The sequence below is a fragment of the Garra rufa genome, chromosome 10 (genome assembly GCF_049309525.1).
Source record: "Garra rufa chromosome 10, GarRuf1.0, whole genome shotgun sequence".
NCBI classification, from domain to species: Eukaryota; Metazoa; Chordata; class Actinopteri; order Cypriniformes; family Cyprinidae; genus Garra; species Garra rufa.
This window is the reverse complement of record NC_133370.1, coordinates 48,724,546-48,751,868: the sequence shown is the minus strand read 5'-3', so window position 1 is coordinate 48,751,868 and position 27,323 is coordinate 48,724,546. Positions and strand designations below refer to the sequence as shown.

Genomic DNA, 27,323 nt, shown 5'->3' with positions numbered 1-27,323 from the left:
CTACATGTCTTTCTGTCCTCAGTGCATACCTTAGCGTGACTCAGTTTCCTGGTTCATCTGCGGTCGCTCGTCCGCCACTGATTCAGGCATGAGCCCTCGTCTGGGGCGTTGCACTCCCTCTTTAAGAAGAGCGCACCTGAGCACAGCCAGTTATTTCACACGAATCGAGCGAACGGGAATGTCAGGATCAATAGCGCGGAGGAGTGCAGCACTCAGGGCCCTTGCGTTCGGGGCTCTGCTAGCGCTGGTTTCTGGAGGACCCAGACCCGAACACAGGAGCGAGCAGCAGCAGAGAGAACAGGCAGAATGGACTCAGAGACTTCAGTATCCAGGGGAAAACGATGCTCAGCGCGTCCAGTTTCCTTCCCTTCATGATACACAACGCGTTCAGTTCCCTTCAATTGACGATCCACAGGTAAAGAAAATATTTTATGCATTTGTGTGAATGAAAACGGGTTATTAATTGAAATGTGATGATTGTTGAATGGCGTTTTTGTGTATAATTTCATTCAGCGTTCTAAATGTTTTAAAATTTCTATGCTGTTCTGAGGGAATATAACTACTGTACATTGGCCAAAAACGTGTTGAATACGTTTAGACCTTTATAGACAATCATTTTGATTTTAGATTAACTAAGATGAAAATGGAAAAAAAAAAATCTCAATAATACAGAAATAACACTATTTATTTGACATGTTTACTTTATCCAGTAGCCTATTTCATTATTTTTTCCCCTTTTTTATTTTACTTAAACTGTTCTCTATATGCGGGTCTGTCTTATTACAGATCTTTCATTTAGACAACTTGAGCATCCAAGTCATTACTTAAAATATGTGTTATTTTTTCAATCAGATATGCTCATGAAAAACCAATAAGTGTTTTTTAGGGCCGATGTTGATACCAATTATTAAAGATCAAGTAGACTGATAACCAGTATTTTGAACTCATATATTAATCTGATATTAATTCTTTAAATGCTTTTAAATTATTTTATTGGCAAATCGGTTTTAAAAAAGACAGATACAGATAATTACTCTATTTATTCAAACACTCCCTGTTGTCTTTTAACTTAGAGATGTGCTGCTGGTCAATATCTGGACAGAAGTGGTCTGGTTTCTCGTTGTGTCCGCTGTTCTTGTAACGGCTTCTCTGATGAGTGTGAGGACAACACCGGCCGATGTCTGGTAATAAAGTGCTTTGTTTTCACTATTTCACCATGGATTTGTTGCCTGTTTAATTTAGTAACACAAATGCTCTGTTGAACAGAACTGCCGTGATAATAGAGCAGGAGATAACTGTGAGCGCTGTAAAGATGGACATTACTCTAGCACAGCTAAGGGGAGATGCAGCGCATGCCCATGTCCTCTCACCAACCACGCCAACAAGTAAGTCTGATTAAGAAATGACATAGCTTTTCATGCCAAAACGAAGAACAATACAACTCCAGAATACATTTTTATGTGTCTATTTTATTGCATTTTATCTGTATACAACTGTCAGAAATGTTTCTTGAACAGCAAATCAGCAAATTTGAATGATTTGTGAGGGATCATGTGACACTAAAGACTGGAGTAATGATGCTGAAAATTCAGCTTTGGTCACAGAAATAAATTACGTTTTACAATATAATCACATAAAAACACTTTTTTTACATTTGAATAATATTTAATCATTTTTACGGTATTTTTTATCAAATAATTGCAGCCTTGGTGAGCAGAAGAGACTTTCTGAAGGGTTTTACGGATGGCATTTTTCACATATAATTCACTTAATTTTATTTTAAAATTTATTCCTAAAAACTTTTTTTTATTCATAAGTGATAAAAAAAAAAGAGAAATACAAAATCCCTTCAGTAAAAATCTTTAACTCCTATATGAATCTAAATCTATCAATTTATGAATCTGGCTTGAATCCAATGTTTAGATTTCTGTTATGGAAATTAAGGAAATGTATGCAAAATTGAATGCCATAATGTCTGGGAAAACTTGTAATACAAAAAGAGGTTTGCAATTCTTAATGTAATTGATCAGCTGGGGAATTATGTTATTATCTATTAATTTCGTGGTTCCCTCTATTTATTTAATAAAAAACAATACATTTATGTTGTTAACTAATGATGTCTTCTCTTTCTGCAGTTTTGCATTGGGCTGCACTGAAACCGATGGCAGACATGTGTGTCTGTGTCAAGATGGTTACACAGGTGAAAGATGCGAGCGGTGAGTGATTCCCTTACCTACATTTTCCAAAAACTGTGTGTTTTTATATACTCTGAACATTATTTCTGTAAAAACCCAAACTGACATGTAATCTGTGACTTCCCATTCATGCACAAAAGGCAAGCTTAGACCAACATGCATCTCTATGCTTGTCCAGACTGGTTTATGCTGATTAGGTTCTGGTCAACCTGCACAGATTTTCTACTGAAGCTGGTTGTTCAGGTTTTGACTGAATATTGGCCAAATAATCCACTATTAATGCTTTTTTCACTCAAAAACTCAAGTGCATAAGCTCAAAATTGAACTCCAAAAACAAACACCAAACCTGTGCTAATTAAACAAACTAAAAGAAAAAAAGATCTGGTGATAATATAGCAAAATAAGGAATGTATAAGTGATTTTAAAAAGTCTGGTTATTTCTGGGAACACCACATCTGTTTGATGCTTTTATTCATGTACAGTAGAGATGAATCTGTATCTGTCTCCTCAGATGTGCTCCAGGATATTATGGCGATCCTCTGGTCTATGGAGGAAGCTGTCGTCTTTGCAAATGTCCTGGAAACCTGTGTGACTCTAAGACTGGAGGTGTGTATTTGTTTGTGTATTATATGCATTTTGCTTCTTCGTGAGTGAATGACACATTTCAACTCAAAATAATAACAAAAAAAATGGGATCACATTTTTTTTTTCAAAACATATCCTCACCGCCCAACTTCAACACTCACCATTTCCTATTTCCATACTGCAAAAATGTTTAAAACCATCATAATGCATTTTCTTAGTGTGTGATTCTTAGTACTCATTACCGTTACTGTAAAATTTAGTTTGCAAGTTTTTATTATTATTACTTATTATTATTTGTTAGAGTACAGGGATGACATTTGTGAGTACATTTGGTTGAAAATGTGCATAGTTGCCATTTGCCATGAAAATAATGTTCTAATGCAATCAATCAATACAATAAAAAATATAAAAACAGTACTTGTCAAAAGTTTGGAAACATTAACATTAGTCTGCATTTATGTGTTCAAAAACAGTAAAGTAAATGAAAATATTACAGTTTCAAATAGCTGTTTTCAATGTGAATATCTAGTAAAATGTTATTTATTTCTATGATCAAAGTTGTATTTTCAGCATTATTTCTCCAGTCTTCAGTGTCACGTGATCCTTCAGAAATCTTTCTAATATGCTTGCAATTAAGGGTTGAAATAATCTTTTTTGTGAACATTCATGTCTTATTCTTCCATACAGTGTGCAGGAATTCTCTGGTGCTCCGAGACACAAATACAGAAGAGCAGTGTGAAGGTATTTTTAGGATTTTACTGACATTGCACAAACAATTACTTCAGTATTTCCTTCTGTTATTTTTCCCTGTGTTATTTTGTAACGATGTGTGTGTGTGTGTTATTTTTCAGAGTGTGATAACTGTGCACAGACATTACTGAAAGATCTGGAGAAGCTTGATATTGAGCTCAGAAGAATTAAAGATCAAGTCGATTTCGACTCTCTCAGACCTTCATCAAAAGAACACATGAGGAAGCTTGAAGAAGCCATTACTGCCACAACGGTATTCCTATATCTTGTAGTTTCTCTGTTTCCTTCTTGTCTTTTTTCCCACCAAGGGCAAATTCCATATAAGTTGTCATATAATATTGTAAGTTATACAATACTTTTAACTCAAGTCGAAAGCTATTACTGCACATAGAACAAGTGTGATCATGTAGATTAATTTATACACACAGTTTCTTGTGTTAATCTTGAGTACCTATAGAATAGTACTGCGTCTATCATATCTCCAAAAAGTCTTTAGTTTTATCATATTTACAAAAGAAATATAGAGCTTTACAATTCTCTCCGAAAACATCCAAGCTCCTTAAAAGAGTAGTTCACTTGTACTCACCCCCTTGTCATCCAAGATGTTCATGTTCAAACATTTCAGGATTTCCTATCATATAATGGACTATGGTGCCCCTGAATTTGAACTTTCAAAATGCAGTTTAAATGCAGCTTCAAAAGGCTGTAAACGATCCCAGCCGAGGAAGAAGGGTCTTATCTAGCGGAACAATCGGTTATTTTCTAAAAACATTTACAATTTATATACATTTTAATCTCTACACAGAGTACACACAGAGCTAGAAACGACGAGCATTTGAGGTTAAAAAGTATATAAATTGTAATTAAAAAAAATAACCGATCGTTTTGCTAGATAAGACCCTTCTTTCCTCGGCTGTGATTGTTTAGAGCCATTTATGCTGCATTTTGGAAGTTCAAACTCGGGGGCACCATAGAAGTCCATTATATGGAGAGAAATCCTGAAATGTTTTCCTCAAAAACCATAATTTCCTTACGACTGAAGAAAGAAAGACTCGAACATCTTGGATGACAAGGGGTGAGTACATTATCTGTAAATTTTTGTTCTGAAAGTGAACTTCTCCTTTAAGGCGTGCCGTGGGCGGAGCTAAATATTGACGAGAACTCACACGCCGATTGCCAACAAAACAGAGATGTCATTTCACTGACCATCTACAGTTCTGAATCATGAGCAAGATCTTTTATAGCTGGGACCAATCTATTTTTCAGTGGCAAGCGATGTGCAAATCCAGCATCGAACTGAGCCTTGTTTATTAAACGTTCGTCAACAAACACACTTGCAAAACTCGGAAAAACAAACTGCATCCACTGTTGACGTAACACGGGGTTCTTCAGGAAGCTGAGGTTATCTTTGCCTTACAACCAATACCACACTTCTTTAGAATCATTCTTCCTGAGTGAGTCCCATGCAGCAGTGCAGCCGAATGAAGCACGTTGATGGGTGCACTATTGCTCTTGCTCTCGCTCTGGTCGATGTGTGCACAGGCGCGCTCTTCTGGAAGAAATGCCCATACAAGGAGTTCCACCCTTCAGGACGTCATGAAGAGCCATGATCGAAAAAAAAACTTTCTGAACTTTGTAAGAAACCTGGAAGTGTGTATTCGGCACAGAAATGCTGTTATACGTCCGAATCGATTTTGAACCTTTGGCCATATTTAGCATGAGAATCCAACTCTTTAACCGTGTAAATAACTTAACATGCATGAAACAGCATTGGACCCCCCCTTAAAGGTCTATCACACACAAACACACAGCTGTTCATTTCTTGCTGTTGCATGAAATCAGTGGGTGGTTTAAAATATTACAGCGTTTATCATTTACCTCAGAATCCACATCTGCTCACTCATCAACATTAAGCACCGTCAGATTAAAATGCATTGCTGGCTGCGGTCGAATGGAGTCGAGAACATTCTGTGGCCAATTTAGTGACTCAGCGAAATTTTCAGACATGAGGGAACATTTCCAGCACTTGAAAGGGTGTTTCAACCACCAAATCCTAATTTTATGAGTAGGTTTAGTTAGCAGGTCTAGCTGGCAAAGGTTACTTTGATAAAGTAATTGCAATTACAAACTTCAGTGGTATATTTTTAAGATTACAGACGTAAAGCTTATTATAAATGGTTTTTCAATGTGCTTTCACTGCAAACAGGCTGTAAACCTCATTATTTTCCTGTCTTTTAGACAATGGAGTGATTGACTACATCTTACAAAACCTTTTCCAAACTCAATAAGCATCAACAGAACAAATGCTTTTTGATCTTTTCATGATGCAGTGACAATAACAACCTGATGGCCATGTTTCAGCAAAATAGCTTCCTGAAAGAATGCGATCCAGTTTTTGTTGATGCCGACATCCGATGTTTTGAATAATGGACAACAAATCTAATTCAGCTCTGTGTATTCATCTTTTGTTTTCTTCCAGAATCTGGTGAACACATACAGCCTCACTGTTGACAACCAGGTGCCTAAAATTAACCAGCTGGCACAAGATGTTGTTAATCTGTCTGAAGATATGGACAATCTAAAAGAGCAGGTACTGATAGTTTTCTGATACAAAAACATGCAGATCTCATGTATGTAACAAGTAACAAATAATTCATCATGCCGTTGTATGCTCAGGTCAGAAAGCGATCTGAGGATTCTCAGAAAGCTGTTGCTAATGCTGAAAACAGCCACCAAAGAGCAAAAGACCTGGACACCGAGACACAGAACCTCCTCAGAAAAATACAAGGTACAAACAGATAGACTTTGTTTCTTTCTTAATAGTAATGCATTAACTGTAATATTGTATAATAATGAGGACAGAGGTGTTTTATTAAAGGTTAAAGGTTTAATTTAATTGGACAGCAGTTTAGTAAATAAACCTACTCAGGTTCACTTGGGTGGCACCCTTTGAAAATGTACTAAAGTGTACTTTTAAAGTACTAATATGTATATTTAAGACACTAATTTGTACCTTTTAGGGGAAAATAAAGTGCAAGGATTACATGTGTTACTTGTCAAACTGGGTTAGAGCTGCTTTTGTGTGTTGTGTTGATAAATGGCCGCAGGTGTGCTGTTTTCTCGCTGTTGAGGATCGGCTGCATCAGTAATGACTGTAGTGTAGGCCTGTGCTGACAGATCCTGTGTGCTATGAACAATTACATAATGCACTGACCTGAGCTGAATGTCTCCAGCCACTGTTCCTAAGAGCTATGACTTATTTTATCCCTCATAATGCATTCAGATTGTTCTGAGCTGGAAGAAATACATAAACAAATCTAACAAATGCATAGCGTTTAGTAAAGAAGCTTTATTGTTTATGACCTTCAAAATACACGTGCAGTTATGTATTAATTCATGCATTCATTCGCTTATCAGTCGATTCATTGTTTTAGATTAGTTTACAGTTATTTGTAGAGAGATATAACAGTTTAAAAAATAAATAAATAAACATTTCGTGTTTGGGTCATTTTTGACCCGGGTATGTATGGAGTACCATTAGTGCCAAAAATACTTTTTTAGTAAATTTTTCTTTGAAGTTACTCTAGTGAAAAATAATTATACTAAAATGTATTTAAAATACATTTATTTCATACTCAGTATGCTATGAATACATGTGCATATTTTGCTTACCCGGCAATTACTTGTCTGCTTAATTGGAACAACTAATTTTGTACTTAAAACACTTTAATTGTGTGAAAGTAGCGCTGAAGTTCAACTAAAGATATACTTAAGTATATTTGATTGTGCTAAAGTGGAACTATTGCAAGTATACTTTAGGTACGCTTGAAATATTTTACATTTAAAAGACCGATATTATTTCAGATCATGCAATTCTCATCAATAGTGACATTAACACATATTTTAGGCTTGATACTAAGAAATGTGCACTGTGCACAAGTAGTACTCCAAATAAAATGTAATTATAATTTTTATATCAGTAAGTCTGGAGCGATATGTCAGTAAATATCTTAACAGATTTAAACTGTACTTAGTATAAAATGCATAAATGCATTTTTAAATCTCTTAATTTTTCACTAGGGTAAAATATATTTAGGCTTCACCATATCTCACACACAAAAATTGACCACTTTTATCATCTGAAAGTGGAAATTTATGCAAGTAAAATCAATTTATTAAATACATTTATTTAGTTTGAACATTTGTTGTTTTGCTAGCAATAAATATGTAGGTTTCATACATTTTGACATTTTTTTTAGCAACAATGAGATATAAGAAAAAGAAAGAAATGTATTTAACTTACATTAATTCCAGTATGGTTAGTTATGGTAATTCTCACATTATATGTTCTATCAAATTTCATACAATGATACATATTGCATTAATATTGCACTCAGTAACATTCAATACTCATAATATTCACTCATTAATGAGCATCTTCTCATGAACCTCTCAATTTCTCATATGAAAGTATAAAATGTGAAGATATAAGCAGTTTTGAGTGTATGTTATTACCATGTTATTATTGCATTTATACCTTTTTTTAGTTGATAATATTTTAAATGCATTGTGAGGGTTAAACAAATGCACTACATAGATATTTGCATAATAATGTTCTTTTTTAGTTTGAAGTTTGAGTTTGAAAAGTGTACACTGCAAAAAATGCTTTTCTTTCTTAGATTTTTTTGTCTTGTTTCCAGCCAAAATATCTGAAAATTCTTAAATCAAGAAGGATTTAAAAAAAAATTGACATGTTTTTAGAAAAAACAAGCCCAAACTAAGTGATTTTTTGCTTAGAACAGGCAAAATAATCTGCCAATGGGGTAAGAAAAAAAAATCTTATTTCAAACAGAAAACAAGATTATTTTTTTTACCCCATTGGCAGATTATTTTGCTTGTTTCAAGCAAAAACACACTTAATTTTGACTTGTTTTTTTTCTGAAAACAAGATAATTTGTACTCGTCTAGAAAATCCTTTTTGATTTAAGAATTTTTAGATATTTTGGCTGGAAACAAGACAAAAAAAATCTAAGTAAGAAAAGCATTTTTTGCAGTGTATAGTAATGATTAAGTAATGAAATATGTACTGTCCTTATGATTTATGTGCACGATTTGTTCCTCAGAGCTTCTAAAGCAGCTGATGGACTCAAACAGCAGTGGATCAGCTTTGCCCAACGCCGATCTAGCCAAACTCCTGAGGCAGTCTGAGAACATGGTGAAGGAGATGCAAAAGCGAAGCTTCACCACGCCAAAAGAAGCAGCTAAGAAAGAGCAAGCTGAAGCAAATAAATGTACATTTACTCTCTATTTAGACTTTGCATGTTTAAGCTGCGTATGCTAACAATCATTACTGACAGTTGCTGATTACTTGATGGTTTTCGTTGCAGTTCTTGAGAATGTTAAAAACATCATAAAGCAGTGCGATGAGAATGAGGCGGCGTCCAAGCGCGTCGACAATCTACTGAGCGACTATGAGGCCAAAATGAAAGAGTTAGAGGATTTGCTCAAACAGGCTGAAAAGATGGTGAAGAAAGCCGACAATCAGAATGACGTCAACGCTGAAGGCCTTAAAGATATTCTGGTAAGAATCAAGAACCGTACAATCCTCGAAACAGACAAAAACTAAAAGAAAAGAAAAAAAATGTTTTGTTTTTTCCTTCTTTTTCAGAAACGAGTGAAAGATGTGGAGCGTGAGAGAAACCTTGTCCAGGATCAGATTGTTCTTGCAGTCGATCAGCTAAAAGAGACTGAGGATATGCTGAAAATGTTCAGCGACAGCAAAAAGGTAAACCTTCAGAAACAAATTGGCGGTAATAGAAACTACAAGAGGTTTGCTGGCTAATTTACACTGCAAAAAATGCTTTTCTTACTTAGATTTTCTGTCTTGTTTCCAGCCAAAATATCTAAAAATTCTTGAATCAGAAAGGATTTTCTAGACAAGTAAAAATTATTGTCTTGTTTTTAGTAAAAACAAGTCAAAATTAAGGGAGTTTTTGCCTAAAACAAGCAAAATAATCTGCCAATGGGGTAAAAAAAATAATCTAGTTGTCTGCTTGAAATAAGATTTTTTTTCTTACCCCATTGGCAGATCATTTTTGCTTGTTTTTACTAAAAACAAGACAATAATTTTTACTTGTCTAGAAAATCCTTTCTGATTCAAGAATTTTTAGATATTTTGGCTGGAAACAAGACAAAAAATCTAATTAAGAAAAGCATTTTTTGCAGTGTATAATCACACCTCTGAAAAAAAGATAAATAAGAAACAATATTTAGCAAACATGAAAGCAAGTTATTTATTTATTTATTTATTTATTTGTTCATTGTCCACTGCAAAAAAAAAGAAAAGCTTTTCTTACTTAAGATTTTTTGTCTTGTTTCCAGCCCAAATATCTACAAATTCTTAAATCAAGAAGGATTTTCTAGACGAGTAAAAATGATTGTCCTGTTTTCAGAAAAACTAGTCAAAAATAAGTGAGTTTTTGCTTAGAACAAGCAAAATAATCTGCCAATGGGGTAAGCAAAAAAATAGAAATTGGCAGATTATTTTGCTTGTTTCAAGCAAAAACACACTTAATTTTGACTTGTTTTTTCTGAAACAAAGACAATACTTTTTACTCGTCTAGAAAATGCTTCTTGGTTTAAGAATTTTTAGATAATTTGGCTGGAAACAAGACAAAAAATCTAAGTTGAAAAGCATTTTTTTGCAGTGTATAATCAGTTATTGTTGACAAATCCTCTCATGTGCCCACAGGAATACGAACAGCTTGCAACGCAGCTCAACGGAGCAAAGGGTGAACTCAAGGATAAAGTCCGAACCATCTCACAAGCGGCAGCCAAAGAGAAGATAGTGAAACAGGCAGAAGAACATGCGGAAAACATGCACAAACTGGCCAAAGAGCTGCAGGAGTAAGAGACTTCATTGGTTTACACACCTGGGTGCTCTCGCTTTCCCATCGTGTCACTTTCTCTTTGATTTTTTTAATCTCATAACAATGCCAGTACCATGTGTTCTTCCTATAGTCTCTGTAACATATTTTTCCCCCAGAGGGAAGAGAATATGCTGATTTATTGTTGATGTATGTAATATAAGTGCTGTTTCTGTCCTGGACAGTGCTGTACAGAATGTGAGTGGGCGCTCTGGTGTGCAAACCGCTCTCTCTGGGATAGAGGCGTACAAAAACATCACAGACGCTGTCAACGCTGCAGAGGAGGCGGCGAAGAAGGCCAAAGAGGCGGCAGACAAAGCGCTCAATGTAGGAGACCGCACCTAACATGCATGAATGTTAAACTTAAAAATGTCTGAATGTCATTGCATTTGATGACAAAATACCAAACCAATCATTTATTTTAAAGCATTTTTTTTCAATCTTTTTTTTTTTCAGGATGTCAGTAAAGGGGACTTAATCAACAGAGCAAAAAACCTGAAAAACGATGGCAATAACCTACTTAAAGAGGCCAAAAATGCAGCTAAAGATCTTAAAGGTTTGTGTGAATTGAATAAAAACCTAACTCTATTAAAGAACAATCTGCATACTGAATCATTTGTTACTTAAACACTGTTATTCCGTCTTCATTAGGAGCAACTAAAGACCTCAGTGATCAGAAGGAACGCCTGCAAACTGCCGAGGAGAAAAAGAAGGCACTGGAAAAGGAGTTGAACGCTATTCAGGAGGGTTTGAAAGGAATTCAGAGAGGTGAGAAAAAGCACTGCTTGATGTATGACTGTAAGAACAAAACAAGCCCATTCCATTCATAAGCCCAGTGCAATTGAGAGGTTTGGTTTACAAGAGCTATATGGAAAGACAAGTGCTGGCTTGTTTGATTTCTAACGCAGTTTTCCTGCTTAGACCAGCTTAAAGGAATAGTTCACTCCAAAAAAATAAAACTTTGTCATCATTTACTGTTTTAAACCAGTTTTTTTTTCTGTTAAACACAAAGAAGATTTGAAGATAATCAAGAGTTTTTCCATGTAGAGGTCAAAGGAGACCAGAAACTGTTCAGTTACCAACAAAATATCTTCTTTTGTATAACTTTTGAACAACTTTAGGGCGAATGAAGACAGAATTAATTTGGGGTGAACTATCCTTTTAAGGCGAGACACTGCAGGTGAATAGGGTAGAAAAATTAACTAATAGTTATCGCCTTACTTCCCCATTTGATTGATTACATTGATAATTGCAAACATTTTTTTGTATTACAAGTTTTCTAAAATGTTAGGTTTTAATATGTAAATCAGCATTATTTAATGAAATATGCACTAATTTGCATTCATTTCTAGTACAAAAATCTAAACACTGGATGAAGTCAGTTTCAAAATTCTAGTTTAATTTTTTGACATATTAGATTCAAATGTTTTTACAGAGTAAACGTAGAACAGACAGAAAACCATGTATTTTTTTTAATCATTTTTGGGGGAATGAAATGTTATAAAATCAAGTAAATTATATATGAACAAATCCCTCTGTAAAAACCTTCAGAATATAGACAGGAATAAAAATGTAAAGTTTGGTGTGTGTAAGCGCTACTGAAGTGGAGATTTATGGCTCAGTGTAGAAGAAAAAACTCCTGGCCTTTAAAAATATGTATTGTAATTTAAATCTATTGAAACAAATAGATAAAGTGCTATAAAAAAACACTTAACAGTGTCTTTTGGATGTTTACTTTCCACTATAGTCTGAAAAAACACTTTATGAAAAAGCAAAAAGCCCAAAATCTCAAATCAAATCAATGTCTTAAGGCAGTTAGCTGTTTTTTCAGCAGGGAGATGAATATCCTTGAAAATATATATTTATTCTGTCCGATCACAGATGACATTGGTAATATTATCGACGCGGCTAAGAAAGCGGCAGCGGCGGCCAATCGCTCCACGAGTGACACAATGGACCAGTTAAACAACATCAAAGCAGAAGTTACCAAGATCTCCATCAGTCCTTCTGTTTCTAATATGGACAGTGTTCTCAACAATGTGGAAATGACCGGTAAGTGCTGCACCTTTTGTTTTTAAAGGGGTCATCGGATGCCCATTTTCCACAAGTTCATATGATTCTTTAGGGTCTTAATGAAAAGTCTCTAATATACTTTGGTTAAAAATTCCCAATAGTAGTGTAAAAAAAACACCCTTTTACCTTGTCAAAATCAGCTCTGCAAAATATCAGCTCATTTTAAGACATGGCCCCTTTAAATGCCACCGAGCTCTGCTCGCCCCACCCCTCTCTGGGATTATGTTTACTTTAGCCACATTTAGCCACGTTTATCGGCGAAACTTGCCAACAAGCACATTATTAAGAAAGGCTATTTGCAAAGACGCATAAAAACTCTTATACTCACTTCTGCTGTGGGTGAAGCTGCATCACGAATGATTCACATGAAGATGGATGCATATGTTGATCGCGATTGGCGCTTTCCATTTAAAAACGAAAGTAACGTTAAACCTCTGCGTCTTCAGTGGCTCAGATGTCGGGAGTAAATGACGACTGCTATGTTCATGATTACATCCAGCAACAGAACACCTCAATCTCTCAATTAGAGTCTTCCTCTGCACCTGAGTCACACAATGGAGATCAGAGTCAGACTGTTTGAGCTCGGTGAGGGCGGGGCTAAGATAAGGCTCTCATGTCAATCAAATGTGTTTACAACAAGAAGCTGAGAATGATCTGATTTTAAAAAGAGGATATTACTTTTAAAGATTAAAAAAATACAACTGGGTGGATTTATATCATTGAAGAGTGGTTGTGTACACAAACTACCAACACACATTAATGTTCAAACAACATGGAAAAGTTTTGCACCCGATGACCCCTTTAAACATCTTCCTCAATAACTTCCTCTTTAACTTATGCATTGTTTTCTCATTCTGTCCGACAGTCAAAAATCTGAGCAGCTCCGTTCCATCCCTGCTGGATAAAATAGAAGAAATCAATTCTCAGATTAGCGCTGGAAACAACGTGACTGATAATATTAATCAGATAAAGGAGCTGATTGAACAAGCGCGAGAGGCTGCTAACAGAGTAAGACTATTCATTTGATATATTCTACACTCTATATTCAATTTATTCACATAGTACATTGAAATGAGTTGCATTGAAGTGACCCTGGACCACAAAACCAGTCTTAAGTAGCACGGGTATATTTGTAGCAATAGCCAAAAATACATTGTATGGGTGAAATTTTTTCTTTTATGCCAAAAAATCTTTAGTATATTAAGTAAAGATCATGTTGCATGAAGATATTTTGTTTTGTTTTTTATTAGTACTATGCATTGCTAAAAACTTCATTTGGACAACTTTAATGGCGATTTTCTTAATATTTTGATTTTCAAACAGTTGTATCTCGGCCAAATATGGTCCTGTCCTGACAAACCATACATCAGTGGAAAGCTTGTTTATTCAGCTTGTATAAATATAATTGTAAAAATAAATAAAAAATTGACCCTTATGACTGGTTTTGTGGTCCAGGATCACAAATATGCCGTAACATGTGATTCATTGCAAGGTCATACCAACATAACTTTTAAAACTGCAGCTTGAGATGTGTTTATTCAATCTAATAGAGTTAAAATAGAGTTTAATCTTCCTGACAGACACTTGCTAAGAAAAAAGGTACAAAAAGCTGTCACTGGGGTGGAACTTTTTCCAAATGTACAGCTTATTCACCCCTAAAAAGTGCAAATTAGTACCTAAATATTACATATTAGTGCCTTTTGAAAGGGTACACTCTTAAAAATAAAGGTGCTTCACGATGTCATAGAAGAACCTTTTTTGTCTAAATGGTTCCACAAAGAACCTTTTACATCTGTTTCACAAAAGGTTCTTTGTGGCAGAAGAAGGTTCTTCAGATTATAAAAAGGTAAGAAAGAGCTGGTTCTTTAAAGAACCTTTGACTGAATGGTTCTTTGTGGAACCAAAAATGGTTCTTCTATGTCATCGCTGTGAAGAACCTTTTAAAGCACCTTTATTTTTACTAGTGTACCACACCAGTGACAGCTTTAGGTTGATTCATTAATATTAAGTATTACTTTTTTGACTCAAAACCAGACGTCTTAGATTTACAGTAGATTACCATTTTTTTCCAGTGTATATAATTTTCACAACCCCTAACCAATTTTTCGGAGGGGTTTTCCCAATGGGAAATGTTTTTTTTTTTGCCTGACACAACAGTACAACGCACTGAACAGACTTCACATTTATGACTCGCAGCCTTGTTTTCATTCATGGCATCTGCGCTGATTGCAGTGGAGTTTAGCATGTTGTATATGAACAAAAATGTTGCATGCAAAAAAAGGTACAAAATCAGACACTGGGACGGTCGGTACCTTTTCAAAAGGTACTAATATTTACCATATGTGACCCTGGACCACAAAACCAGTCTTAAGTAGCACAGGTATATTTGTAGCAATGGCCAAAAATACATTGTATGGGTCAGAATTATTGATTTTTTTTATGTCAAAAATCTTTAGTATTAAGTGAAGTTCATGTTCCATTTTCTCTATATTAAGATTTTTTTTGCACCCTCAGATTGCAGATTTTCAAATAGTTGTATCTCAGCCACATATTGTCCTATCCCAACAAACCATACAATACATAGAAAGCTTATTTATTCAGCTTGTATAAATATAAATATATAAATTGTATGAACAAAAAAATCAGACACTGGGACGGTCGGTACCTTTTCAAAAGGTACTATTTACCATATGTGACCCTGGACCACAAAACCAGTCATAAGGGTCATTTTTTTCAACTTACAGTAAATAAGCTGAATGTATAATTTGTTAGGATAGGACAAAATTTGGCTGAGATACAACTATTTGAAAATCTGCAATCCGAGGGTGCAAAAAAAATCTAAGGGTGCAAATAAATCAAAATACTGAGAAAATCGCCTTTAAAGTTGTCCACATGAAATTCTTAGCAATGCATATTGCTAATCAAAAATTAAGTTTTGATATATTTATGGTAAGAAATGTACAAAATATCTTCATGGAACATGATCTTTACCTAATATCCTAATGATTTTTGGCATAAAAGAAAAATCAATGTATTTCTGTCTATTGCTACAAATATTGCTACTTAAGACTGGCTTTGTGGTCCAGGGTCACATTTAGGTACTTACATGTACACCTTTTGTACTAATACATTCCTTTAAGCTACTAATGTGCGTTTAGTGGTGAATAAAATACAGAGGTGTATTTTTAAAAAGGTTCTGCCCCAGTGACAGCTTTTGTACCTTTTTTTCTAAGAGTATGGTTCTCTCATTAATGTTTTCAATCTCTTTCAGATTGTTGTGCCTATGAAGTTCACCGGTAAAGGACACGTAGAGCTGCGTTCACCACAAGACATAGACGACCTGCGGGCATACACCACTCTCTCCCTGTCCCTCCAGAGACCCGAGAAACCCCTCAATCGGGGCGATGAGATCAGACGGCGCCGGCGTCAGATAGCTGAAGACAATCTGTTCGTGATGTACCTCGGAAACAAAGACGTGAGTGTGATTTTACTGTGAGAAGAACAACATTCAGATCAGTTCTTTTAGCTTGAGCCTCATTAATGCATTCGTTAAATGTTCTCGTAGGCATCCGGAGACTACATCGGCATGGCTCTTCGCAGTAACATCCTGCATGTCATTTATAAGCTTAATGGAGAGGAGTATGATATTGAGGCATCCAGCATCACTGAGTCTTCATCTGACGTGGCTTTCTTCGACAAAGTCGACCTTTACAGGTATAGTAACATGCATCAGTTAAAAATTTCAGTATTTCAGTTTGTTTCTTTTTAGGCAGAAACAATTCCAGTGTTTCTCCAGTAGTCCCTGAGAACTATGTTCATTTTCAGTAATGCATAGTAAGTGTGATCATTACATACATTCAAGGAAATGCAGTATTTTGCATCCTGAATATGAATGTATCTGTAAGGATTTACCAATGCGTTGTCTTTAGAAACCATTTCCAGTGTTATCTTGCTGTTGTTTGCTGAATGCATAATGTCTTAACATTATGTTCAATTTTGAACCATCACCTTTGCATTCATTTATATGCAAACAGCTGTGTTTGTGCAAACTGTTTAGTCACAAATGGCTGCCATGAAATCTGTTTAAAGGAATGAAGTATGTTTTTGATTGCTTGAGCCATTAGAATAATAATGTCTCTAGTATAGTTGTACTTGCATTAAATGTTATTCATGCACCTGTTTTCATCTAGAATTTATCAAGATGCGCAAGTCATTCAAACAAAGCAGTTCACCTCAATCAATCCAAAGCCTCCGCAGCTGAAAGAAAACCTGGGTCAACTGACGCGCAACCTGCTGGATCTCAGTCCAGAGAAAGTGGTCTTCTATGTCGGAGGTTATCCAGATGACTTCAAAGTAAACATTTTTTCTCCAATGGGATTTTGTGTGATAAGCAGCATTTGGGAAGGTTTTAAAAAGTAATGCATTACAATATTGCATTACTCCATAGCTATGTTAGTTACTTTTCATGGAGAGTAATCCATCATGTTACTTTTTGTCTGGGCTGAGCCTGCTTATTTATTTTGAATAAAATCTCAGATATTTAGTTAAAATCTAAATTTAAAGGTAAAAGTCTTTTCTAGATACTTGAAAAGAGCAATCTCATTACATAACTCGCATTACTTGTAATGCATTACTCCCAACACTGGTGATAAGCTCTTTAATTCTTAGTGCATTTTTATTAAATACTACTACGCATTTGTTTTTAAAAAGAGCATTTCTCCCTTTTTTAGCCACCAGCCTCTCTCAACTATGGAAAATACAAAGGCTGTATTGAGATTTCCACCTTCAATGACAAATTCATCAGTCTGTACAACTTTAAGAACGCGGTTAATATTAACTTGGAAACTCCTTGCAAGAGGTAAGCTTTCAATATGTGAATGGTGAGATGCTGATCTACTAATAAGTAATAACGTGTGACCCTGGACCACAAAAACAGTCTTAAACAGCACGGGTATATTTGTAGCAATAGCCAAAAATACATAGATTTTTCTTTTATGCCAAAAATCAGTAGGATACTAAGTTAAGATCATGTTCCATGAAGATATCGTGTAAATGTCCTACTGTAAATATATCAAAACTTAATTTTTAATTAGTAATATGCATCACTAAGAACATTTAAACAACTTTAAAGCCGATTTTCTCAATATTTAGATTTTTTGCACCCTCAGATTACCGATTTTCAAACAGTTGTATTTTGGCCAAATGTTGTCCTATACATCAATTGAAAGCATATTTATTCAGCTTTCAGATGATGTATAAACATCAATTCAAAAAATGAACCCTTATGACCAGTTCAGGGTCACATATTCACAATTTAACCAATAATCACTAAGACTATATTTGCATGTACATATTCAGAATAGAATTTCAGCTTGAATGGAAAACTGAAGACAGAACATCAGCCCACAGAAAATGGAAATAAAATCTGTCTCTTTCCGTTTGCACAGACAAATCCCTCTAACAATCTCAGAGTCAGATTACTATGAAGGCACTGGTTATGCCAAAATCCTGCTTGAAAAATTCCCCAACAATCTGCAGATCGCTCAGAAAATGGAAACGAGAACTAAGGATGCTCTTTTGCTGTATTTCGGAGACGAGAACAATGCAAGTATTTGTTCATACCTATTAACATTTTTTCTGAGGTGATGTTTTCCCATGAGATTTTCATTCTTGTTTTCTTCATACCCTATCAGGACTTTTTCTACAGTGTGACTCTTGAGAATGGTTACGTTGTTCTGCGTGGCCAAAACAATGATACTATTTTAGACCCTGTCAGAAGTCAAGATAAGGCAACCTTTCCTCAGGTAAGAATGAGCAATGCTGCTTTTTTATTTAAGATGTTGTACATAGCCACAGCAGTGATGATTCAATTGCAATGTGTCTTTTGTATTTCAGGAAACAGATGTGAAAGTTTGGATTATTAGAGGAAGAGAGTTTAAAGTCCGAGTGGGGAACACCGAGGTCAAAAGATCGGACGTCATTCCACAAATGTTCAATTACTATTACATCGGCGGGATACCCAACAATTTGCGTGAAAGGTGTGTTTCTGTCTTCTTGCGTGACATTTTCTGTCCTGTTTTCAAGCCTCTATGCAGAACAATCTGTTTTTATAGGCAGGGCGCATTGAAGACTTGAAAGTAAAATTATTTGAGAAAGTCATTTTTGTATCAAGGCACATTTGATTTCTCAGTTTAACCCTTGTGCAACCTTATGGACTTTTTTTGTCCATTTCAGTTTTGTTTTTTGTTATAAGTGTGTCTGTGTTAATGCCAACTGCATACATTTTGGCTCAGGTGTTTATTTTTATTGAAATGTTAATATTTCACCCTCATTTTCTTCAAAAAATCAATTTTGCCCTTCGTACAAAAAATACTCACACTCAGGACCTTAAGGACAAAAATGTCCACATTGAAACCAATTAAAACTTAATTTTTTTTAACCCAGGGCCATTTGACTATAAAATCATGCAATATTTGCTAATAGGCATTCATTCTATCGGCAAGGCTTCAAATTTGTCATTTTGACCATTTTTTACTAGATTGTGCCATTTTTTTTTAATTTGGCATATAAATTTTTTTTTTATCTAACACTACATAACAAATATAAATGCCTCAAAATTAATGTTGTTGTTCTTCACTGAAACACCCAAGAATCTAACAAGCAAAGAAAAAAATTCTGCTCAGCATTTAGTATATGGAAATTAACTATTTTTCATTTTTTCATAAAAAACACCTGTGGCATTATGTAAACAAACTAGCATTTAAAGGGTTACAATTCTGAAAATTAATGAATGTTTGGTACTTATGGATAGAACAGATGCTGGTTAAAAATCGATAGCAGTGAAAGTGGAAAAAAATATTAATAAATCATATTTTTATGACATTTTTGTCCATTTTGCACCCATGTGTAACTTTCTTTTGTGAACGCACAAGGGTTAAGCTGTCGTACCAAGTAAATGTAATTCAGACCTATGATGGTTTGCTAATTCTGAATTCTTTTATTATAGATACAACATCACTACCCCAGCTCTGAAAGGCTGTGTGAAAATCGGCACAGCCGCCGGCTCCACCCCGAGCATCGAAGAGAAAGTGGGCGTCGGCAGAGGATGCACCAATGAGCTACTGGTAATTTACATTTGCTTGTTTTCGTCATGCACCCATTGAAACACAGAAAGGTGCAGTTTCTTAACCGTCATGCTCTTTTTCAGATGGTCAGGAAGGCTGAATTCAGCCAAGGTAGTGCATTGGAGAAACTCTATGAAGACTTCAGCTTAGACATTGTCAGTCTTTCACTGGGCTTCAAGAGTACGAAACCAGACAGCATCCTGCTGCAGAACAGCAAAAATGTGAGTATCTGTTTTATAATTACTGTATGGTCAAATGCATGTGTATGTTCTCTTCTCATTATTTGCTTTGGGTGTTGAAATCATTTGTAAGGAAACTTTTAATGCTAAGAGCTTGAGTCTCATGTGTAGAAACAAACATGTTTAAATGAGCCACATACTAACTAATTAATCCTCTGGTATTGCTCATTTGGGAGTCACTCTCGTGTCGTTCGTGGTCAAAAGTGACCGAACACCTGAAATGTACCTTTTTAATACCTTTGTACCATAATATTATTTTTTTTTGGGGGGGAGAATTTGAGAGAATTCCATGGTACTAATTAATATTTATGCAATAATTTTTTTTCTACGATTTTTATATTACTTTTCAATCATGCCAGTATTTCATGAATTTCATGGTACTAATAAACATCTATGCAATAATTAAGGAAAAAATGTCCCATAAAAATATGTTTCTTTTTTTCTACGATTTTGATATTACTTTTCAATCGTGCCCATATTTCATGTTAAAATAGAAACAATGCCTTTGAAATCTAATTTTTGAAGTCAGATTAGATCCATCTGGTTGGAGTAAAACTAGAAAAACATCTGCAATTCCATGGTTTAGCCACTAGATTCCTTTATAGCTCTATATAAAAGGCTTCTAAATTCTCTAGTTGTTTTTACATTAAGACTATATTTTTATTAAGGTGTGGATTTGGATATACATTTAGACTTTCTCAAAGACGACAATTTTTAAGCTTTTATTGCTTTTTCGAATCAAGGCGAATAATTTTGGGAGAACATATGTAAAAATATATATATTTTTAAATGTTTACCAAATTTTATACAGTGTATATACACACAAGACACTATTACATAATCATGAATCTAGTTGTTTTTTTTTATCTCTGGTTGGATATTCTGTCCACATTTGCATTTATCCTAAATGTAGCTACTGTAAGACTGGAAATGTGTTTTCTTGCTCCTGAAATACATTTTGAAATATATTTTTAGTATATGAAGTTTAAAACTAAATTTATTTTCTATTACTATATTTCAGTGTGGCTTTATATTACTTTCATATCACGCAGCTCGTCTCATTGTGTATTTATCATTGGTATTGTGATTTCTCAATGACAGAATAAAAACATCGAGCTGTCCATGGAGAACGGATATGTGCTCCTGAAATTCCAAGGCAGCATCTGGAAATCTACTAAGCAGTATCAGGATGGTGAATGGCATTATCTCACTGTTTCCGGACAGGGCCAACGGTAAGATTCAATTGCTTGGAAAAACTGTTTGACAATCTTTTAAAATGACTGTAACACATTTTAGTCTGTTGACAGTTATTAAAAGAAAAGTTCACTTCCAGAGCAAAAAATTACAGATAATTTACTCACCCCCTTGTCATCCAAGATCGTTTATGTCTTTTTATTTTTTCAGTCATAAAGAAATCATTTTTCAAGGAAAACATTTCAGAATTTTTTCCCTTATAGTGGACTTCTATGGTGCCCCGAGTTTTAACTTCCAAAATGCAGTTTAAATGCTGCTTCAAATCCCAAAAGTGGTTGTAAACAATCCCACCGAGAGTAAGGGTATATCAAAAAACTCCCATCTTATTTTCTCCCTCAACTTCAGAAATCATTTTAAAATCGTCCTACATCGCTGCAGAAGTACTGACCCAGTGTTTGCAATATTAACATGCAAAGAAGATCAAACACCCTTAACAAAAAAAGGAAAAACAACAATGTAGGATGATTTTAAAGTTGAGGGAGATCTTGATCTTGAACCAGAAAAAAAAACTTTTTTGAAGCGGCATTTAAACTGCATTTTAGAAGCTCAAACTCAGGGCACCACAGAAGTCCACTATATGGAGAAAAATCCTGAAATGTTTTCCTCAAAAAAACAATTTCTTTATGACTGAAGAAAGAAAGAGATGAGCATCTTGGATGGCAAGGGGGTGAGTATGTGGAAGTGATCTTCTCCTTTAATATGCTACATGGCTACATGTAATTATAGCATTTAAATAGTAGGCTTCCTCATTTGTTTAATATTACTGTCCACTTTTGTTTTAGCCTTGAGCTTCGAATCGATGAAGAAGATGTTGGCCAGAAAGTGACGGGATCTTCATCTGAACTTTATTCACCCAGTGTAACCCTGGGCAAAGACACATTCAAGGGCTGCATCTCCAACCTTTATCTGAGAAGGTCATTATTAACTTTTAATGTCTCCACTTGCTTATATTCTCTCATAAACCTATATTTACATTGTCTCTGGGTTTATACCAGTGAAAGTGTGTTATGTGTCAGCTCACATGTGTGTTTGTGTTTGCAGACCTGCTTCTCTGTACAGAGCGGAGGATCTGAGCTCTTACTCGTCCACAGGAGACGTGCTGTTGAACACATGCAGCGCCATACGCAAGTAGCAGCGTAGCTTTAATAGGTTAGTTTATTATCATGATTAAAACAACATGACAACGTGGTGTTTTGAGTTAACAGCAAACTCACTGTGTGTTTTGTGTTCTTTGTTTCCAGAGATGAGGAGTAGCTGACGCAGACGTTTCACATGGAGATGTTTGGAAGAAATGCTGTTATACTGCAGCATAACCAACTCACTTTAACCAACTGCTGCATTTCATTGTTTCATTTGCATAATTAAACTATATTTTCATGGCATATCTGTGGTAGTTTTCATTTCAAGGTCCTGTTTTCGATATAGAAATTGTATTTTAAAACTGGATATGTACATTTCCAGAAGAAAATGTGAGTGGTGCTTGCAGTGGCAAAACTCGGCCCTCGGTTGCTAGGGTGTTGTTATGCCGTTGCTAGGGTACTCTGGCTGGTTACTAGGGCTGTTGCTATGGTACCCAGTGTGGTTGCTAGGGTAATGAGGTTGGTTGCTAGGGTGTTGCTATGCGGTTGCTAGAGTAATGAGGTTGGTTGCTATGTGGTTGCTAGGGTACTCGGGTTGGTTGCTAGGGTACCCAGGGCGGTTGCTAGGGTGTTGCTATACGGTTGCTAGGGTAACTAGGTGGTTGCTAGGGTGTTGCTAGGCAGTTGCTAGTTGTCACAGATCATTACTATGGTGTTTTATAGAGTTCTCAGCCTGATTTAGCCCTTAGCTAATAACTATTAGCATGTAGCTATTCACTGCTAGCATGACTAGTATGTTGGAAATTATATTTGCTAGCAGGAGCCAAAAGAAGCACCTCCTTGACCTTGTGTCTATGCAATATTCTGATGCAAAGATATAGATCTTGCTAAATGGTTGCTAGGGTACTCTGTTTAGTTGCTAGGGAATGGCTTGGCAGCTGCCAGTGATGATCCTCCAAAGTGTACTTGTCAGTATGAATGATATAAACGTCTCTGTGACATTCAGACTTGAAGATATTCTTGTGTGGGTTTGAGTTGCTAGGGTGATTGATAATGGTTGCTAGGGCGTGGCTAGGAATAGGTTAACCTTTAAGGTGATTCATGATTGGCTGTTTGCTGCCTGAGAGAAACAAGCCCACCTCCATGTTTCAATGACACTGTGATCCAAATATATCAATCTGGGTTGTTATAATGGCAGTCTGTGGAATCAATTGCTAGGGTGGTCTAAATCAGTGTTTCTCAACTCCAGTCCTCGGGACCCACTGCTCTGCACATTTTGTATGTCTTCCTCATTTAAGGCACCTGATTTTGATCATCAGCTCATTAGTAGAAAGATTCATGAACTGAACTGAGTGTGTCAGACTCAGAAACATACAAAATGTGCAGAGCAGTGGGTCCCGAGGACTGGAGTTGAGAAACACTGGTCTAAATGGTTGCTAGGGCGTGTTTTGAGAGCTTCATGATGATCCTGAGAGTCTGATTGGTTGCTTGAGTAAAATGAGCCCAGAGCCATATATGTGGCTGTCAATGTGTTTGAATGGGTTTAAGTAGGATAGACAGCAGTTTTACTATATTTGCAGCAATTTCGAGTAATTATGAACACATAATGTGCATTGATTGTGTATTGATAACTTCTCTGAATACGCTTTGCATTCGCATTTCATTCTGGGGAGTGATAAAGAGACATAATTATTAATATGTTCTCATACTCTTTGGCAGTCAAATGTGACTTAAGTACCTTAAGTGTAACTTTTATTCAATTAAATAATTGTAATATATAGGTTCAGTTCTATTTAGTAAGTATTTTTAGGAGGTTTTTTTTTTTTTTTTTTTGTAGGGCCTACTAAATAATATGTGCAATAATGATCCTGACCATTTAAAAGATAACATTTTCTAATATAGTATTTATATTACAGTTAGTGTAATATTTAAGGTAAAATACATTTGAATGTGTATTTGGACATGATCAAACACTCTCTTTTTTATGTTTCGATTTAAATATTTAATGTTAAATAAAAAAAGTAATTTACTCATGTTTTATGATATTCAAATATACAACATAAGTGAGTATTATAAAAGGCAAGCAAAAATGGCATTTAACATATTAGAAAAGATGAAAATAGTGTTTAAAAAACAGAAGGTAACGAATTGCATTCAGCATACATTTTTATCGTATTTCTTGAATGGTCTTTGCTGAAACTCATTCAACCTCCTACAGGGAGAGAAAGATTGCAGAAAGACTAAAAACGTAAAAATATGACAACTAGTGTCTGGTGTCTAGTGTCTAACTGCATTTACAGTTTAACTGTTTATTTTTTTAACGATAAACAAACTATAACACGCTTCATAAAATACCACTATTGGCCAGTTTTTCGAGAGGTCAACTGATGCGTTAAAATGTAAAGAAATGCAGTAATTTCTTCAATTTACCAGCAATTGTGTTTGAGAAGCGCTGAAATGAATGGGCTTCTATGGAGGAGCTATTGGTTGTTTGGAACTATTGGCCGCTCCATCACACGCTTTACTTCCGCATTCCTCAGTTCCTATGGAAGCCTATGGGAGTGTCGTAACTCTCTTTCTATATGGCTCTGAATGAGCCCACCCTCATGTCTCTATGACAATTTGATGCAAAGTTATGTTTAATGTAAAATTCCTATGTAAATTACCATAGTAGGGAAAAAAAGCTTTTTTAATGGGCCGTCCCTCACCATAGTAAGTCAATGGGGCAACTTTGGGGGCTCTTGCGCCCCAGGGGTACAACTTATACCCCATTGAGAGGTATGTTCTCGCACAGCTTGATAGTCTTTTCAAATGTGGTGAATCACATGTTTCTACGAAATTCTCACTCAGCGCTATGTCCCATCAAAGTTGGCTGCAATGTTAAGTCTATGGAATTTTTTGTGCGATTTTTCGCCCCGTGTACGATCATCGTACACCCGATCGCTCATAAAAGCGATAGCACACCTTTCCTCAATAGGCCGCACAATTTAACACCTATTTCGTGGGTCTGTACCAAAAACTGTGGGACAAGTTATGTGCCAAAATGTGTACGTAATCTAGAAGAAGAAGAATAAGCACACAGCATAGTGTGCTTTGGCAAGCACCACTAATAATCAAATAACACTTGTGCATTCCTGGAAACCTTTGCTGTTTTATTGAACTCATCTAAATTGGTCACATTTCAGATTATGCATTGTTTTTAACAGCATTTCATGGTGATAAAAATACAATGACATTTTAAACATGGAATAAAATTTATAAAATGAAATCAAATGCATTGCTATGGCTTGATAGCTAGAATTTTACGTGGGCAACATTTTGTACACGTTTTGTATAATTAGATCAAAAAGTTGTATAGAATAAAAGTTACATTACTGCCGTTATCCACTATATCTAATGCCGTAAGAGCGGACGCAGCCATTTGTCGATTTTATGTGTCAGGCTTCAGGTCTTATCTGCGTCCAACTATTTTTAGCTGTACAAAACAGCTTGTTTTGCTGCTTGATATTGCAAATTAGTGTGGCTATCCATCAGGGTTTGAAATTAACAACCACAAACCCACCAAATAAGGGTAAAAATCATCTGTGGTGGGTAACACTGTCAAATAAGTAGCAATTTGACTGGTTACATTTCGTGTTCAATCATTAATTATTGGGGAAGTTCATGCAAACCAAATCTGCCCAGGTTTAGCACAAATACTGAACTCATGAGAAATCATGACATTATTTTAAACTGATTGATGGATGGTTTAATTCTTGGTTTAACAGCTGATTCTTTACCTTACAGTCTTTTGCAGTTATCCTTTCATCTCCACCTGTTTGGATCAATCTTTTCCTCTTTCGTATAGCCATTTAGTATATTTTATAATTTGAATAAATAACTATTTTGGTGCCTGTTATAAATCCTATTGATTAAATATAATTCACAGTTCCAAATAGAAAACTTGGAACAGATCAGAGCAGTATTAGGCCGATAGTATAACAAATATACAGTATGTTTAAAGTAAGGTGACTAGATTTCTGAAATGAAAACCGAGACGTTTCCTAGTTCAGTGGTCAAAATATCACTGAAATCTCACTTGTGATTATCTACGAATATAAAAACGAGGACAAAATGTTTTTGCTTTTTAATTGTTGTGGATTCCATCTATTAATGTGGTAATTTATGGTTAGACTGATGTTTGAGTATCACACTTACAGCAGTTTTTTAATACAATTGTAAATAGTGACTATTGCAAATAGCAAAGATATCAAAACAGTAGCATTGTAACAAAAATATGGCTTTAGAAAAACATAAAAAATAAAGCACTTTATATAAATAAAACTGTATTTAACAGATATGCTATTTCTGTAGCCTATTTAACACTTTCACAACTTTGAGTACAATAATTACAACTTTTCAAATTTTTTTATTTATGCTTTTGGGAATTTGGATCTTCAGGTCTATTATTTTGCATATTAGGCTCATTTTGACCACAAACCATGTGCTTTCTGCAATTGTAGTTGTGCCAGTGTAACACAGTGCCCTAACTGCACGAGACACCGCAATGTGCGATAAAAAGGTATCTTTAATGGAGAGCTTTGAATAATTGCACCCCCCCCCCCCCCGTGTGGGCGTGGCCTAAATGCGCTCTGTCGCTATACCTCCACGCAGCCAATCGCGAGCATTTGGGGGCGTGGCTTCAACCGCTGAGCCAGAGGATGTTAGTCTGTGAGGAAAAACAAATTCAGATTCCATTACAAGGCCGATATTCAAAGACTTTACAAAATACAGAGGGACAGACAACAGGGTAAAACAAGGATAAACACTGGCAGTGTTTTCACAAGATGGAGGAATGTGATGGAAAGTTTGGGTTTCAATCCATAAAACGAATTTGCAGAGTTTAATCTCCACCGGTAAGATACACTTCAAGTTAAAACGTTTTCTAATATGTTAGACCTAACTTTGTAGTTCAGCCAGGTGACACTAGTAGCACAGGAAAAACTGCACACTTCAGCTTTAAACAGATTTCAACTAAATTTCAGTAGCAGGGGAACATAAAAGTTGAATAAACATGAATAAAGCTTGGAATTGGAAAACAGCTTTCAAAAACTAAGAA

At 35.4% G+C, this 27,323-nt stretch overlaps 1 protein-coding gene across 1 annotated transcript; it reads left to right on the top strand.

The window, feature by feature from the left end:
- Positions 1-88: 88 nt before the first annotated feature.
- LOC141344615 (laminin subunit alpha-3) lies at positions 89-22,528 on the top strand. Its single transcript, XM_073849488.1, has 31 exons — positions 89-415; positions 1,074-1,184; positions 1,267-1,385; positions 2,136-2,216; positions 2,707-2,801; positions 3,468-3,521; positions 3,632-3,783; positions 6,010-6,120; positions 6,207-6,318; positions 8,654-8,821; positions 8,918-9,111; positions 9,199-9,315; positions 10,282-10,436; positions 10,642-10,783; positions 10,913-11,012; positions 11,108-11,224; positions 12,338-12,508; positions 13,395-13,537; positions 15,801-16,004; positions 16,095-16,243; positions 16,720-16,882; positions 17,260-17,387; positions 17,977-18,133; positions 18,223-18,333; positions 18,425-18,567; positions 19,536-19,653; positions 19,737-19,874; positions 20,994-21,124; positions 21,929-22,060; positions 22,188-22,295; positions 22,388-22,528. The coding sequence occupies exons 1-30, from the start codon at positions 89-91 to the stop codon at positions 22,276-22,278; spliced, it is 4,134 nt and encodes a 1,377-aa protein (XP_073705589.1). The 3' UTR covers positions 22,279-22,295; positions 22,388-22,528.
- The last annotated feature ends 4,795 nt before the right edge of the window (positions 22,529-27,323 follow it).